Source organism: Artemia franciscana, chromosome 15, assembly GCF_032884065.1.
Source record: "Artemia franciscana chromosome 15, ASM3288406v1, whole genome shotgun sequence".
In the NCBI taxonomy this organism is placed as follows: domain Eukaryota; kingdom Metazoa; phylum Arthropoda; class Branchiopoda; order Anostraca; family Artemiidae; genus Artemia; species Artemia franciscana.
The window spans coordinates 7,176,531-7,194,943 of record NC_088877.1 but is presented as its reverse complement, the minus strand read 5'-3'; the positions used below and the strand labels follow the sequence as shown (position 1 = coordinate 7,194,943).

Genomic DNA, 18,413 nt, shown 5'->3' with positions numbered 1-18,413 from the left:
GTTTACCTAAAATTCGTTTAATCATCTCCCCCAAAGTAGGTACATAAGGCAAAGAAATGAACCTTTTCGGCATGTTTAATTCTGTACATTGTGAAACCCCAATAACCGTGTTGTTGTGTTTAATGCGTCTATTTTTAATTATTTTATCAGTGACTTTAATCGGGTAACTATTTCAAAATAAAATATCCCTCAAATACAACAATTTAGAATCTAAAAACTCATGAGAACAAATTCTGAAAGTTCTATCCACCAGTGCAATCACAACCCCTCGTTTCACTGAAGTAGGGACTGACCAGAAATTGGCTACTAGACCAAAAAGAGTTGCTTCAATATTAGCTTACAAGAGGATTATTTCGCAATAGAATAGTTAACTAAGTTTCAATTTCCATATTGTTTCCTCAGTTGCTTTGATGATCTCATTGAAGTAACTCTAATAGCTTCTTTTCCCTACGTGTATATGTAGCGACAATTATATTTATTGTTAGTGGTGGTGGTTTTATTTGTTTTTAGTTTAGTGTTTTTTCTTGTTATCTTGTGCCTGAGGACGCTTTGTCTGGATACAGGCGAAATATTTTTTTTTTTTAATACCGCGTTATTTTAGTCTTTCCTCTCTACTGGTTGCAGTCTCGTTTGAGGTATTTCTCGTGGAATTTTATCTTTCTTTGTTGTTTACTGTCATGCCTGGCCAGTTCGGCTTAAGAACTTTCATGAGCCTGAGATAATTTGCCTTACTTTAGAAAATAGGGGGAAACACCCCTTAAAAGTCATAGAATCTTAATGAAAATTACACCATCAGATTCAGCTTATTAGAAAACCCTATTGTAGAAGTTTCAAGCTCATATCTACAAAAATGTGGAATTTTGTATTTTTTCCCTCCTCAACACCCCGCTCTTTACGCTAAAGTTTTTTGTTGTTTTAAAAAGTAGAATTGAGAGAAAAAGTCAAACTTTAGCGTAAAGAGTGGGGCGTTGAGGAGGGAACAGCCCCTTTCATATACAGAATAATTTCTGTTCGTTTTAAGTTTTGATGTCGCTCCTTACTTTCAATTAAAAAAAAAACTTGTTCTTTTTTTATTTAATCTCTAATAAAGGCTCGTAACTAGTTGTGTGCCATTAATTAAGGCATTGTTTTACCTTGGTGTTTTCTTTTCTTTCAGGAAGTTACAAGGTGTCACAAAGGATGGGCACTGGATTCTGTCGTATTGCAGAGCCTTGTAACCCGACTTTCTAAAGATGAGATCTTAGAGCCACCTCCTGAAGGTAAGTTCGGCCTAAAAAGTTCACCAACCTGGAATTCCAGTTTGTTGCTCTAGTATCAATGGTGAAGCGCCTAAGGCTTCTTGCTCGGGATTTCTGAGAATCTTTAAGCTCTGAAGAAGGTTCTCAGAGGTCCAAAATAAGGAAGCTCATTTTATTGCTCTAGACCTATTGCTCTATAATTTTTGGTCCTAGATCCTTACTCTTACGTCTAGAGTTTCTCATATTGTTCTTCCTGGAGCACTAAGGCTCTGCAGAAGATCTCTGGAGGCTTTAAAATAAATGAATGAGCTATGGTTAATTCTCTACTCCTAGCCGAGTGGATTGGTGCGCTGGATTTAGGATCCTTTGTCCGAGAGGGTGAGGGTTCGAATCCTAGTGTATCCAATTATTTGATTGAGGAAAGTGGTCAATAATGTGACTCTGTAAGTTCAGCCGGAGTCGAACCAGCTATAAATGGGTACTTGGAGAAATATTGGGAAGATAAACAGGAAGGGTGTGCGAAAGCAGAGGATGGTTGGCCCCCAGCCTCCCATTGCATCTCCAGGCTGAAAGGTCAAGAATTGGAGATTTGCACCATAGGTAGGGACTGCAGTGTCTAATGCCGTATTCACTTTTCTTCTTTTTTGAAATTACGCAAAATAACCCAAAAAAGAAACGGACAGTTATTGTATATATTGTGGAGGGGCTCTTTGAAATGTATTTTTTGAAACAAGTAACTTAATGAAGTTCATGGGGGCCAATGACAAGAAAAGGTAAGCCAAAGACGAAGGGTCTACTTCTCAAAATGAGCAAAGTAGGACATTTTTGCTTTCCAGAATATGGTTTTGAACTTAAGCTGCTAAAATTCAGTTCTTAATTTTAATAAAAAGTATCTATACAAATTCTGAAATGTTAGCTCTGATTCAGAAGCAAATTTTCTGATAGACCCAACCAAACCTAGCTAAACCAAACAAATTTGAGATATTTCGTTCATTTTGACGTATTTACGAACACTTCATGAGCCCCCAAATTCTCAAAAGTACATTAGGAATTACAAAATGATCTTACAAAATGCAAATATCTATAGATACAATAAAATTATGGTTGGAAAACAAATTTTTGAAAGTTTCAAAGAATTTAAAAATATTAAATATTGAGAAAATTAAAATAATGCGAATGTTAAGGTAAAATAAAAACATACTTCGTAATGAAAAAATACCTTGTACTTAATAATTGATATTCAATACCGAATTAGAAGTGATACTGAATAATATTTAAACTAATACCTAAACTTTGATAAAACTAATATTCAATACCTAATAATATAATACGATTTTTTTGTAGAATGAAACACATAATACTGAGACTTTTGTCTATTGAACACATATAATAAAAGAGATTAAGATGGGGTAGTATAGGCTATGTTATAAACATTTAAATATCAATTGCATATTTATTCTAAGTGATGCTTTTCGTGATAGTTTAGCAAGTGAGGATAAAGTGTCATTAGAGAATACTATAAAGAATTCTAAAAATCTGTAAAAAATGATGTATTGTCATAGCCTGAAAGTAAAATTTTACTTGCGTATAAAGGGGTTTTATGCTAAAAGTCTCTATGTATACCGAGAGAATCGAAGCATTTAGGCAGGACTCAAGGTAGAGATGTATGATGAAACCTGTTGAGGCACGAAGGACAGACTTTGACTTATGGTTCAAGACGATATTTTTTCAATTGCAGTTTCCCGGGATTTCTGGGGATCAGTCAAAGGTATCTCAGGGTTTTGCGGAAAATGCTGAGCGTGATCAAAATAAATAAATTTAAACTTCACATATTGAAATTGGTAAGCAAAGTATTAATTGAGATATTTTGTTTATTTTATGGGTCCCACAAAAAAACACATGAAAAACCAGACTAAAATATAAATTATTTCACCACAGGAACCAAGAAATATGTTGAAAAAATTCAAATTTTGTATGTTGAAATTTGTTTTGCAAGAGTTTCTTGGACATATTTATGTTCTTTAAGATCTGTAAATTAAGCTGTTTTAAGCTTGTCATTTAAGCTCTGTAAAGAAAAGAAGGGTTGATAAAGACAAGTCTTCGCCTAACAGATATACTGAAAAAATTTAAAACTCGTATGTTGAAACATGTAGAGCAAGGATTATATTGAAATAATTGTTCAGTTTAAGGACTGTCTTAAGATCAAAAGATTCTGAAAGACCTATGGAATAACTTTCAGAGCAAGGACCAAAGAAATATGATGAAAAAATTATATTTCTATGTTGATGTGTTTTTGGAAAGAGTTTTTTAATATTTAGCCTAATTTATGGATTCTGCGAACGTAAAAACCTTAAGAATATCTAAAACACAAATTTCATTGAAGACACCAAAGGAATGTGCTGAAAAAAATTGGAAATCATACTTTGGAACATGTAGAACAAGAATTAGTTGAAACTTTGTGTTTTGTTTCAGGGTTTTGTAAAGATAAAAAAGGTTCTGAAGGACAAGTCTAAAACATGAGTTTCACTAGGAGACCAATGAAACATGCTGAAAAAAAAATTAAATTCGTATTTTCAAAATATGCTTTTCAAAAAAATACGAAAAGTTCTAAAACTCGTCGCCTGGAAGTGGAATTGACGTATTAGGCACTTATAAGCGAAATTGAGTTATTAGGGCCATCTAGTGTGAAATTGTGTACTTTTTCTGAATCTGGACTCTGTTTTGGCGTATCGCACTCCCATGCAATAATACAGTTCGAAACCGTTTAGGCTTAGCTTGTATTATATTCCTTCTGTTGGAAGCGTAATTGATGTACTAATTCAGCGTATCTGAGAACCTTGGTTCAGAGCTTTCAGCCACCTATTTGCAAAAACATGGAATTTTCTATTTTTTGCTGGAAAAAGATCACGGATGCATGTTTATTAGTTTTTTTACTTTTTTTTCCATGGATGATAGTGTCAACCCAGTTGCCTTAGAAAATCGGGATAAGACTCATTCAAACGGAAACTATAAGTTCTTGCTCCCGTTTTAAGTGACCACAAATACTGGAGGGCAACTGGGCCTCCTTTTCCGCCCCTTTTTTTCCGAAATCGTCCGATCGAAAATTTGACATGGCTATTTTGCTCATCATGATTGAAACACCGCCTTTGGATATAACATAACCCCCTTCATCCCCTGGGGAATGGTCTTCAAGTTATAAAATTTGCCCATTATTTATGCATGGTATTTGTTATTCGGAAGTATGCATATATTTTTGGGTGGGGAGAGATTTTTTGATGAGATTTTTCAAGGGGAAATTTTCCATTGGGAAGTAATTTTCCAGGGGATGAGCTTGTCAGGGTAAGTTTTACAATGGGGAAATTGGCCAGAATTCCTATACAAAATTCTGTTTTTTATATATCTTGCTTTCTCTTTTCTGTCTTAATTTTAGGCGTGGAGCTGTTAATGGTAATTGTCTGGGGTAGATTTTTACGGGAATTTAATTGTCTAGAGGATATATTCTTGGGGAGGGGGATTTCTCCTTAAGAGTGGTCCATATTTGTGACATTATTTAAAAAACGATCAGAAATTGAATATTAAAAAACGAGTTTTTTCAACTGAAAGTAAGGAGCAACATTAAAACTTAAAACGAACAGAAATTATTACATATATGAAGGGGGTTGTCCCCTCGTCAAAACCATGCTCTTTACGTTAAAGTTTGAGTTTTTTCCCAATTCTTCAAGAACAGTTCCTGAAACACAATGGTCGTTTGATTGAAACAATAAGAAGCGTTTTTAAGAGTACTAAAAAATTTTATCGTAAAGAGTGATGTGTTGAGGAGAAGGTAATCCCCTTCACACACTTAATAGTCGCTGTTCGTTTTAAGTTTTAATTTGCTCCTTACTTTCAGTTGAAAAAAACTTGTTCTTTTTTATTTAACCAAACAGTTCGTGGTTTAAGTTATTTACTGTTGTATAAAGTAGAATTGAGAGAAAGAGTCAAACTTTAGTATAAAGAGTGGGATGTTGAGGAGGGAACAGCCCCTTTCATACACGGAGTAATTTCTGTTCGTTTTAAGTTTTAATGCCGCTCCTTACTTTCAGTTAAAAAACTTATTTTTTTATTTAATTCAAACATAAATCGATCTATAAACTCTAAGGAAGAGAAAGATGTTAGGTGTGCCATTTGTTCTGAAAATCTTCACTAAGAATCTGTATCCACCATTTCACTAGTTACTAACAACTAAAATTACTTTCATCTTAAAATGCCTGATTATAATTTTGATTTTCATTGCATTTAATTAAAATTAAATTAAATTAAAATTCCCAAATTCCCATGGTTCCCAAGGTTAGAATTTTTTCCGGCGTTTGTTTTATTGTGACCAAAAACACAAGGTAACCCTTTTATGACCTAGAGATTATTAAAAGTCTTTATTAAAATTTGATTATATAATTTATTCAGATTATATATTACCCATTTTCTTTTTGTTCATCTTCTACTACTTATTCTGATTTAATTGTTAATTCAGTTATAATGACTGTTAGATTGAAAATAACCCGACTCTATTTTAAAAAAGGTGTATACGTTCATGGATTATATCTTGAGGGAGCCTCCTTGGATCGTCGAACTGGTAAGCTGGTAGAAGCAAGGCCAAAAGCACTTTATGATCCGATGCCTGTTCTCTATATCTATGCTGTTCAATCAACTTCTGGTAAGTCACTAATGTTTAGGATATCATTTTGTTTAATAGAAAAAAATAACCTGGATTACGCTTGTAACAAGATTACGGTAAAAAAAAAATGAGATTAACCAGAAAAACTTAAAAAATTTATTTATTACTCATTTCCAATATCGGAAGACAAGTTAGAATTACAAGCACAGCTCAAGCAACTACTGGTAAGTCATCCAAATGGGAATAAATATTTAAATTATTTTTGTTAAATCTTTTTTAATTGCTTTAAAATTATTTTTATAAAAGAAAACGTCTGATTGTACTTAGAACAAGACCACCGTCAAAAATATAAAGATTGACCAAATAAGACAACTTTAAGGTCCGTATCTAATGTTAAAACTTTTATTAGAGTAATAAATATAGAATGTATAAGAATAATAAATTATCATGCTAGATTAGACTGATAGATACTTGTCACCAACTGAAATCCAATGATCTTTTTTGTCCCAATTCGTAAAAAAAAGACTGCTCAAATACAAGGGCCTTGAAATTGAACGAGAAATATTTTCAAGTTCTTTAAGACTTTAGTCTAAATAGCAAGAGTTGAGGAAGGGGCAGCTTCCCTCTTATATGGAATAATTTCTATTCGTTTTAAGGTCTAATGCTTCTCCAGCTTTCATTTGAATTTCCTATTAATTTGGTACTTATAACAAGAACGGAGTTAAATGCATTAAGAGCTCGTTTCCAATGTTGAAAAATTATTTAGACTAAAAAGTATAGTTCAAGCAACTACTGGTGAGTCACTAGTATCTAGAATAAAATCTTATTAAAAGTTTATTAGTTCCAAAAATTCGGATAATCAAGGACTGATCTGGGTATGTTTTCCGGACTACACCGATTTGGATCAATCTTTTTTCCAATTTTGACAAATTATTTAGACTGAAAAGTATAGTTCAAGTAGCTACTGGTAAGTCACTAGCATCTAGAATAAAATCTTATTAGATTTTATTAATTCCAAATGTTCGGATAATCAAGGACTGATATGAGTATGTTTTCCGGACTAAACCGACTTGGATCAATCTCGTTTCCGATTTTGACAAATTATTTAGACTGAAAAGTATGGTTCAAGTAGCTACTGGTAAGTCACTAGTATCTAGAATAAAATCTTATTAAATTTTATTAATTCCAAAAGTTCAGATAATCAAGGACTGATATGAGTATGTTTTCCGGGCTAAACCGATTTGGATCAATCTCGTTTCCGATTTTGAAAAATTATTTAGACTGAAAAGTATAGTTCAAGCAACTACTGGTGAGTCACTAGTATCTAGAATAAAATCTTATTCAATTTTATTGATTACGAAATTTCGAAAAATCAAGGACTGACCTGGGTATATTTTCCTGACAGAACCAATTTGGATTAATCCTATTGGCTGAGAAATTGTGAAGGCAGGCAATTTCAGGGATTAAATAAATAACATTTGAAGATAGATTCCTAACTTTATTCGTAGTCAATTTTGAAAAAAGATTCAATGAATCATAATGACGCCACTTCTTGTAAGTTTTCAATGGTTGTAAGATCTGTTCATCGGTGAGAGTACACAATGATTGATTCGCTCCCTATTGGCTAGCAGAATAACGATACTAAGTAGAAAACATTGAAACAATAAAATAATAATAAAGTGATTTTCTGGACTTTATTTTAGTGATTTTTCTATTTTACTTTTAATCCATTTTCGTTGAAGCAATATTTTAATAACTGTAGACTATAAAAGCTACAGTTTGTCCAAAAATGTTAATTTTGCCAATTTTGGTTGAGTATTTTATATTAATTTCTTGCAAAATTTGTTATTTATTTTTTCAGCTAAGACAAAACTAAGATTTGAAAATTTGAAAAATTTTGAAAAATTTGAAAAGATTGAAAAATTTGACACACCTGTTTTACCCTTTGATTATTTTGATTACCCTTTGATTACCCTTTGATGCCAAACAACAGTTTGGCATTTGATATATAGTGACCAAAATTCAAAATTTCTAAACGATTTGTACATTTATTCAACAATTTATATCGCCGTTGTTTTCAGGTAAAGATCCTAGATTGTATGAATGCCCCATTTACCGAAAGCCCCAAAGATCTCCACAAGGGTATATTGGATCCGTTGATTTAGATACAGATGTTAACCCTAAGCTTTGGACTCTCCGTGGAGTTGCGTTATTATGCGATATTCAGTAGTTAATTTTGGTGAGCCGCATTATGCTTCTTATATATAATTTCTTTTCTTTAAAGTCACTAGTTCCAAGAAATTTTAATGTTATTTAAAGACCATTCCAGGGGCACAAAAATACATGGCTGAAACATTGTTAGCTCTTTTGTCAAGCCTGAGTTTCTTATATTATTTTCTGTTATATATTCGGTAATGCTGTTGAAGGAGAAAGGAACAGTCTAGAATTGAACCGGGAAAAACTGAAACAAATATAGATTTTTAAGTTCATATTCCAATTTTAACATATTATAGCTGGACTTGGCAAATATTTTAAAAGGAAGGGGGCTGCTGAAAACTTTTTTATAGCTAGAGTAAAAATTCTTCAAAGGTTGAATTTTAGAGTGAAAATTTTCAATGAAACCAAACAAAATAAAACTAAGTAAGGATATCAGAGTGAGCATTACAATGTATAAAAGTTTAGTTCGTATTTGTTCTCCCTGTGTTTCTTTACATTATTCTACCGGTTATTCGATTACTTTTTTTTCTTTTTCTTTTTTTTTTTTTGCTTTGATTTAAGACAATGTGAACAATAAAGTTACACGTTTTCCAGGGATATATAAAGTAACCCTCACTCTAACCATATTGTTGTAAAAATTGTGGTGACTAATTATACTATGCTTAGGGTATCTAAAAGGGGGAGTGGGAGGCATATGCTGCTACCACCTTTTTTTCCAATCAATAAACATTTTTTGGGGGGTGAAAATTTTGAAAAAAATCGGTTTTGAATACAATTGGATATATTTGGTAAAACCAACTGCTGACTTTGGAAAATTGACAAGGATAACTGCCTGCCGCCCCCAAAGGTAAATTTATTTGGAATACCTACAGTGTGTAAGTAAAAGCACTTTTTTTCATTTCTTGTTTTGTTGGTGGGGAGGGAGAGCCAGAGCTTCACAACTAATACGTTTGATTCGGATATAATTTTTTTCGTTGAAAAATGTTTAATCGACCACCGTTTTTGTGATATTTCAATTTTAATTATATAATCTGTTATACTGAGTATAAAAATTTTGCTAGTCTTTTCTGAGCAGCCACAATTTTAGCGATATAATTGTTTTGTTTATTATTTTGACACAACCCCCCCCCCCAAAAAAATAAGAAAAGTAATTCATACACAACAAACGTGAGGCAAGCAAGAGACAAAGCTGAAAAAGCTGCTAGAAATTTAGAATTCAGCTTTTAATGTTTATATAAATTTTTCAAAACAACTAAACTGTTTTCAATTGTACCAAGTTTAGAAAATAAATACAAACTCCAAAAAGATACCGCCCTAAAATTGGATTTGGTGCAAAAACATGTATATTGTGTTTTTCAATTCAGTTTTACAAGTTGTTCTAGAAGTACAGAAGAAATTGTAGTAGCCCGAAACCACACTAATCAGTGTTGCATGGCTTTCGATTGAATTAGTTGAAAATCGATGGTTTTCAAAACCTGAAGGCCTGCTCTTCGAAGAAACATTGGCAATAACAATTGTATTATAAGCGTCAATTAAGCATCATTAAGCAAAAAACTAGATGATAAAAAGCTTATGATTTTATTTCCTTTTTTTTCAATGTTCTATTATTCAATGTTTCAGTGTCCTATTGGCCAATATATTTCTTTTCTTTTCACCCTTTATCTTAATTTCATCGTTTTCTTTCTTTTCTTTGAATAATGTATCTGAAATTCAGGAAGTACTAAGAGGAGACTATAGGTAGTTCACAGCGTAAAAAAAGACGGCGCAATATGAGAGGTATACTCCTAATATTCGAAAAAAATACGATAATCAAACAGTTCGTGGTAAGGAACTGTAGTAAGGAGCGACCAGGCTCAATAGTAACCGAAACTCTAAAAAATGGAAATTCGATACCAATAGTTACATCAAAAAATTTGCATTTTAATGGTGATTTTAAATATATAACTTTCATCAAGATTACTCTGACCAATCAAAAGTTACGAGCCTCAGAAAATGTGCCTCATGTTAGAAAATAGGAGAAAACACCCCCTAAAAGTAATATAATCTTAACGAAAATCACACCATCAGATTCAGCGTATAAGAGAACCTTTTTGTCGAAGTTTCAAGCTCCTATCTACAAAAATGTGGAATTTTGAATTTTTTTTTTTTTTTGCCAGAAGACAAATCACGGATGCGTGATTATTTACTTTTTTGTTTTGTTTTTTTTTGTTTTTTTTCTCATGGGTGATCGTATCGACCAAGTGGTCCTAGAATGTCGTTTGAGGGCTCTTTCTAACGGAAATTGAAAGTTCTAGTGGCATTTTTGAGTGACCAAAAAAATTGGAGGGCACCTAGGCCCTCTTCCACGTTTATTTTTTTCCCGAAGTCACCGGATCAAAATTCTGAGATAGCCATTTTATTCACCATAGTCGAAAGACTTAATAACGATGTCTTTGGGGACGACTTACTCCCCCGCAGTCCCCGTGGGAGGGGTTGCAAGTTACAAACTTTGACCTGTGTTTACATATAGTAATGGTTACTGGGAAGTGTACGGACGTTTTCAGGGGGATTTTTTTGGTTTGGAGGGGTAGAGATGAGGTAGGGAGGGGGGGGGTTATGTGGGAGGATCTTTCCTTGGAAAAACTTCCCATGGGGGAAGAGACTTTCAATGAAGGGGGCGCAGGATTTTCTAGCATTATTTAAAAAAAAAAAAATAAAATAAATATGAAAAGTTTTTTTCTACTGAAAGTAAGGAGCAGCATTAAAATTTAAAACGAGCAGAAACTATTACACATATGAGGGGTTTACCTTCTCGTAATGCCTCGCTCTTTACGCTAAAGTATTTTTACTATTTTCAACTATTTATCATACGGCCTTTGTGATTCAAGGGTCATTCTTATGGAACTGGGACAACATTTAAGCCTTAGTGTTAAGAGCGAGGTATCGACGAGGGGTGTACCCCCTCATATACGCAATAAAAACATACGAATATAGAAGTTCGTTGCGTAAGTTAATTCGTAAATTACGTATATTTTTTACTAATGAAAATGTTCGTAAAAAATTAAATCCAATTAAAACTATGAGAAAGCCATTTAAAAAAAAAATAATATACACATTTCGTTTTAATGATTTATGTGCGTAGAGCCAAGATCAAAACATGCATTAATTAAAAAACGTCCAGAAATTAAATAAAAAAAAAACAAGTTTTCTTAAACGAAAGTAAGGAGCGACATTAAAACTTAAAACGAACAGAAATTACTCCGTATATGAAAGGGGCTTTTCCTCTTCAACGCCCCGCTCTTTACGCTAAAGTTTTTTACTGTTTTAAGGAAAATAGATTCCGGAAAATACATCTCCCCCCCCCGCTTACATATTTATGAACTAACGCCACTAAACCTAACTCTTTGAACCCTAGACCCTGCAATCCCAAATGTCTTGGATTACATTAAACAAAATTTTCCTAAAGAAATAAACATGGTTTAGATTATTAATGAAACTAGTGTGTCGACACAACCAGACAATTGATAAAAATCTCTTGCCCTCTTCCTCTAAAATCCCATAAATAGTAATGAAGCTGGCGGCTACTCATCCCACTTCGCAAAGAAATGAGAAGAACAAAGTGAGCATAAAAAGAAAAAGGGAAAAGGGACTTTTGGATAACAAGAAATTAACTAAATTTTAAGTTTTATTTGATGCAAAACAAGGTAATGGAAGAGGCGGGAAATTTAGTACTAAAATAAATCTGACGGATAACATATATACATATATACACACACACACACAAACATATATATATATATATATATATATATATATATATATATATATATATATATATATATATATATATATATATATATATATATATATATATATATATATATATATATATATATATGTGTGTGTGTGTGTGTGTGTGTGTGTCCAATTAAAATAGAACAAATAACAAATAAGAACAATTAAATTAAAACAATTAAAATAGAACAATTAGGATAGAAAATGTTCAGCTTTATATATTTTATTAGAATATAAAGAAAAAGTACTTAACAACATTGATCATTCAATCATTCAAGCTGTCAAAATCTTCCTCATTAGATAGCTTCAAACGTTTGCTCCATTTCTAAAATGGCTGAATGTAGCTTTGACCAATGTACCATGTATTTCAAAAATATATTTTCAAAAGAACTGTCTAGTGTACAAAGTTTTCAAACAAACATTAACTCAGTTATGATAACTGTTACCAGACCACAGTTTTTTATAATACTGTGGCTTATGTGTGAATATTTAGGAAAGCATAGCGTTACTACACTTTTGTTTAGATCTTGTATGGTTAGCGGCAGAAAACTTTTTTTTTGTTTTTATATAGATTTATTGGTTTGGCAACTGAATATCTCATATACCAAAAATACCGTATATGAGAAACATTAAAATTACTTGTCTGATAAAATTATTCACTACATTACCATCATAAATCCGCTTGGATTTCCAAAACCTTTCTAGACAGTTTTGTTTTTATTCTCTTAACTAAGTGTGGGACGGTTATGAGTCACTTTTCTAATTCAAGAAATGGGAAGCAGTAAATCTAGAAGTACTTCAATAGCTTCGTAATTTCTATCACCGAAAAAGTGTGCGCCTTACAGATAGAGGCACTTACTTTCCTTTTCAAATTTGCCGCATAATCGAACCCAGATATGTCAGAACGTCGAACGGAGATATTCCAGATCATCTTTAAGCATGGTTTTTGTTTATGCTCACAGTTTAAGTTTGATGGGTGCTTAGGACTGTTGAAATGAGACTTTATGCATTTTTATTCTTGGTTTGTTATTTAAATTTTTCAATCGAATTTTTTCATCCTTTTGCTTGCGTTGTTTTATTCTTTCCATCATCAAAGTTCTGACGTTAAGCGTTTTGGTAAATACGTTTGCACACTAGGGTAATAGGAGCTACTCTCACCAGGGTATTTGTGATGAAATATGCATAATTTTGGGGGAAATACCTTAAATCACACATAAGTTTGAATATTTGGGCAATTGTATATCTTTTTCAGTGGTTGGATCCAATTTGAAACTGTGTTTATGTTTCTATTCCGACTGCTATTATCAGCTTAAATATATTAAAAGATTCCAAGTAACACCACTTGGCGTCTAATAAATTGGCTATCCGGGAATGGCCCAATGAAGGGGTTGTTGAAAAGAAATCTACAGTTAGCACACATGCAGCAAGAGGGGGGCCTTGGATAATCTCGCCCGAAACTCAGGATTGGCCAATTATTATCTATATTTTTTGTTATGTTTGCCTGTTTTTGGGTTTTATCAAAGCTCCTCACCCCACACTACCCCCAATCACCAAAAAAGGAAAAAAAATGACCCTTAGGTCAACCGACCTGACAGTCAAGGCTAATAGTGTTCCATAATTTTTTATTTACTAAATATACTAAGACGAATAATAATTTTATTATGATTTCAGTGTAAAAAATGGGTACATATTTTTGTATTATTTGAAAAAATTACGAACTCAAATGGCTCTTGGGGAAATTTGTTTCTTAAGCCACCAAAATGTCATTGACTCCAACTCCCTTCTTCCGGGTTTTCATATAATTAGAAGAAAATATTTAAACTCACCTTCATCTATCTATATTATATTTTCTGTTATTGTCATACAATTCTATCCTACTTTTGTCTATCATTTTTATTGTTAAATTATTAATAGTAGCCATTAAATTAAGCTATTAATTACTAGTATCGTTACACTGCCGCTTTTCAGTTGAAAGACTTACCACTTTTTTTTAAATATTAGGTTCACCCCCCCCCCCAGAAATATTAATAAAATGCATCAACTAATGTCATATATTGTACACTATATAACAAACCATTCATGCGGCTGAGTATCATCATCATGACAGAGTTTCAAGCTTTCATACAATTAATTTCAGACTAATTTATTTATTTTCAGACTTTCAGGCTATTTCAGGAACGGAACTGGATTGAACGCACCGAATCGATGATTTAACGAAACCACGACTCGTATTAACTGAAGTTAGGCAATATATTTCTCATGGAAGTGTCTGGTGTTAAAAATTTCCCAGGAAATTGTTATTGTTGTTATTGTTTAATTGTTGTTTTTGTTAAAAATTTCCCAGGGATATTGTTAAGCGAAAAAAAATATTAGTCTTTTAAATAAACTTCTTTTTTTAAATCATACTTCAGAAAATGAACAAAAATTAATGTTAAGCGAGAAATAATAATTATTCCTGGTATCTAGCATCACAGTAGGGCTATTATTTTTTAGTGGTTATAAACTCAATCAAGCTATTTTCTTAATTTAAAGAAGTGGACTCTGTTAGAAATTTGCCTTATTCGAATTAAGATTGTCATACACATTAACACAACACCCCAGAAATCTGGGGCATTAACATGCCCTTGCTTTTCATCTTTTAACATATTTTAATGGGACTTTTAAACTTAGTTCAGCATCATAATTAAAATATCGGTTTAAAATCCTGAGAATCATACTTAAACCACGGGGCGTTAGGCTTAACCCTGCTTGTTTCCTTGGAAACTGAGGTATAAAAAAGTCATTCTACGATATATTAGTTTTTATTCATTTTTCTGAAGTATGATTTAAAAGTTGATTTAAAAGACTAGTATTTTTTGGTAAAATTGGTAAAACCAATCAATAAACAACTATCGACGTATGGAATATTGAATAAGATATTAATATGAACTCAAACTAATTGTCTTTTTCCAGGTACTACCCTTTGTTTTCTCGAAAGTCACCATTTTTTACCCTCACCTCATATCTGGGCACCAAGTAATTAGAAAGCTAAATCACCAGGAAGCATCAAATAGAGTAGACACTACCCCAAGCTCAACACGTTTCAAGAGATGGAGCGATCCTGAAATTAAATTTACTATACCTATTAACACAAAGCTAATAAACATATCTCTGCATGCTAATCAAGATCTTTTCTGGGAAAATTCGGTAATAGAATGGTTCTTAGAAGATGGTACAAGATATGCCTACCCCGCTTTCAGTGAATGTCTATATATTGGGAGTATCGATGGTAATAATCAGTCTATTGTGGCACTTAATTTATGCGGTGGCCTTAGTGGTCTTATTAACACAGATTTGGAGACATTATTTATAGAGCCTGTTAGAGACAGTCCATTAAAAGAGGGAATGTTTCCGCATACTTTAATATCGTCAAATCTATGGTCGATGGCTGATCTGAGAAACGATGTTTATCAAATGGATAGGCATAGGAGGAGGAGGAGGAGGTATATTGAATCAGAGGAGGAAAGTCTTGATGAAGATGAATACGAAATTTATAAAAAGTATTCAAGTGTTGATGATTTTGATTTAGTGCTTGATGAAGATTTGGGGGAGAGTTATGAGCAGTTTGAGGATTATATGGATGTAGAAGATTTTAATGTAAGTATCTATAGTTCCTACGTTTGTGACTCTTGTTGCGCGTTTGCACGACAAGGTTAAGGTTACACCTATGTTGCTACTGTTACTAAGGTTACTACTATGTTACTACCTATGTTAAACTTATATTACTACCCCTACGATAAGTTTACAATCTTCTTTACAGTATAGTTGGATCTTCTGGTAATAATCACTATTTTTGGTTAAAATCAGTGAAAGCGTTTTTGATGATAATTAACTGAATGCTTTTGTGGTTTTGCTGTTTTACACGTTACATTTAAATGCTACTTTTTAGCATGATTTTCATGATAAAAAGTTTTGAAAATTTATACATCATATTTTATTCTCAAAATTAACGAAATATCAATTAAAACACTTTATTAAACGAAACTCTAATATATTGAACTAGGCGCTTAAATATTTTTTTCAAGACCTTTTATTGAATCAGAATTGTATTTATAACTTATTTCGAGCTCTTATAACCACACGTATGTAAGTTTTCTCTTGGTTTTAATATTTTTTTTGTGTTAGATGTTTCTTTCTTTCTGATTTTTGAACGATATTTTGCTCCTTGATGATATTTTGCGGTTTGTTTTGCTTGTTGATGAATAGAGTCACTGTAGAAATGAATTATCTCTCCATGCAGAATACTTATGTCTTTAGTATAAATTAAATTTTAAAAACATGTTTTCTTCTACTGAGAGTAAGAAGTAACATTAAAATATAAAATGAACAGGAATTAATCTGTATATGAGGGGGACTGCCCCTTCCTCACTATAGCTCTCTTCATGCTAAAGGTTTAAGTACTTCAAATAGGTTCCGATTCTAATCACGCCACCCTTGTAGAGCACTGTGTTTTAAGAATCGTTTTTGAAAAACTGGGACAAAAGGTCGAACTATAGCTCAAAGAGTGGGGTATTAAGGAGGAGGCCCTCCCCCTCCTCAACATTTTTGTTCGGATAATTTTATATTTTTGTTCCGATTTTGTCTCACAAGAAACTTTGCTCCTTTTTCAAGTAAGTAAAAAACGTTATATTTTATTAGCACCCCTTTATTCATTAGGGGCTGTATGAAGGCTACGACTAAACGGGCCTAAACCTGTGGATATGTTGCAGATGATTTACATTTGTTAAATTATTTAAGCGGCTCTCTAGGAGGTGAGGCTGGGTATAAATGACAAGGATCGTTCCGGTGACCTGGGATGGTTATGGATTTCTTCGTCGCCATATGGCCCTGCCTCTTCCCCTTTCCTCCAAAGAGAAATCCTGCATGCTTGGCCTCAAAGTTGCGTAGGGGTTGGACCTGTCGCGCGATAGCCTAATCAAATCCACGTCTGCAAACGGCCTTACAGAGTGCCCAGGGCTTGGGGAGCTGTGGGTCAAATGTGTTCCCAAAAAAACATCTCATGAAGAAGTCCACTAAAAAGAGAAAAACCCATACTACGGAATTCCTGGCGGGTGACGTGTCAGAAGATACGGTGCCTCCTTCGAAGGTAACCGAGCCGAGACCACCTTGACGATCTATACTACGGCTTTCCTGACAGGTGATGCGTCGGGGGACTCGGCAACCCCCTCCAAAAGTAAGTGAACAGACCCCATCCTAAAGAATGGATAATCCCTATGGGTGGGATGCTGGAGTGTATGCTCTAGGAAACGCTTGACAACCCGGTCATTTATTGCTGGCGAAGCTTTACGTCATGGACTCGACATTCTCTATTTAACTCAGATACCTATTAACAGCATCTTCGACTCACAAGAAATAAGAACCGCACACACTGATGCTCGCTTTCAGTTTCTCAACTAAAGCTTTGGATGGTCGTGTGCTCAGCAGAGTCGGCCTCCTCATCAGCCAAGAAGTGGTGTCTGCCATGCTAGAAGGGGAACCAGTTTCTGCTAGGATAGCTAGAGCCCGTTTCTTCAATATATCTGTCATTGACATATATGCTCCAACCTGCGATGCCCCTGAGTCCCATATTGATATCTTCTACAACTCTTTAAACCTACCTCTACGGAAAGTTCCAAAGACAGATCTCCTGCTCATCGCTGGGGACTTAAATGCGAGAATAGGCCAGAGAATGACCTCTGAAGAGACTGTAATTGGCCTTTGGATCCCGAGCAAGATGCCCACCAAGGTACCCGGCTGCTACAGTTTGTAATTCCCGGTAATTTAAGTATATCGAACACTTGGTTAGTTGCATACCTCTATATCTAATTACATAGAGACACAGAGACGGAAAAGCAAGTGCCCAAACGTTGGAAACTTACATCTCAAATTGCCGAATATACAGAGGGGCAGACACTAGATCTAAAACGGGTCTGATAACAACCTCCCAAGACTTTCGATGAGTCCTCGCCTGTTTGTGAGACGGAAAACAGAACCATTTCGGTGCCTAGATATATCCAAACTCAAGGATCCACGTGTAAATGAAGATTTTGAAATCCAACTGTCTGATCGCTAACCCAACTACACTCGAGTTGGAGGAGTCAACGAGTATGAAAGACGAATGGCAAAGCTTTTTGTTATTTAATTAAATCATCCGCCAAAGCAGCCACCAAAAGTGGGAACGTAAGAGGTGGATATTGGAAAAAATGATGAAGCTGGCAAAGAAAAGGAAATGGGTTGCCCTAAATCCAAGGAATTTAAGAAGCTCCGAAGAGAATACCACCGATCAGCACGGAAATATAAATAGTTGGTAATAAATATATTGGTGAATCAGAGTTACATGAAAAGTTATGTGATTGGAAAGTCTTCCGAAAATTCAAATCAAATTCAACTTCACCTCAGCCTCTGTTGGGGATTATTTTTTGATTAAAGAAGGTTTTGCATGTGTTGTAAAGAGCTAATTTAAAATTTCAAATGAGCAGAAGTTAACTTATATAGAATCGTGAATTTTAAAACGA

General features: G+C 33.7%; 1 protein-coding gene across 1 annotated transcript in view; it reads left to right on the top strand.

The window, feature by feature from the left end:
• LOC136035996 (dynein axonemal heavy chain 5-like) overlaps positions 1-14,990 on the top strand; it is a 261,598-nt gene extending 246,608 nt beyond the window's left edge. The window contains exons 47-50 of the mRNA XM_065717914.1: positions 1,157-1,259; positions 5,794-5,928; positions 7,971-8,128; positions 14,833-14,990. Of these exons, the coding sequence (XP_065573986.1) occupies positions 1,157-1,259; positions 5,794-5,928; positions 7,971-8,119 (387 nt within the window). The 3' untranslated portion in view covers positions 8,120-8,128; positions 14,833-14,990. The remainder of the gene's footprint in view (positions 1-1,156; positions 1,260-5,793; positions 5,929-7,970; positions 8,129-14,832) is intronic.
• Positions 14,991-18,413: the final 3,423 nt, after the last annotated feature.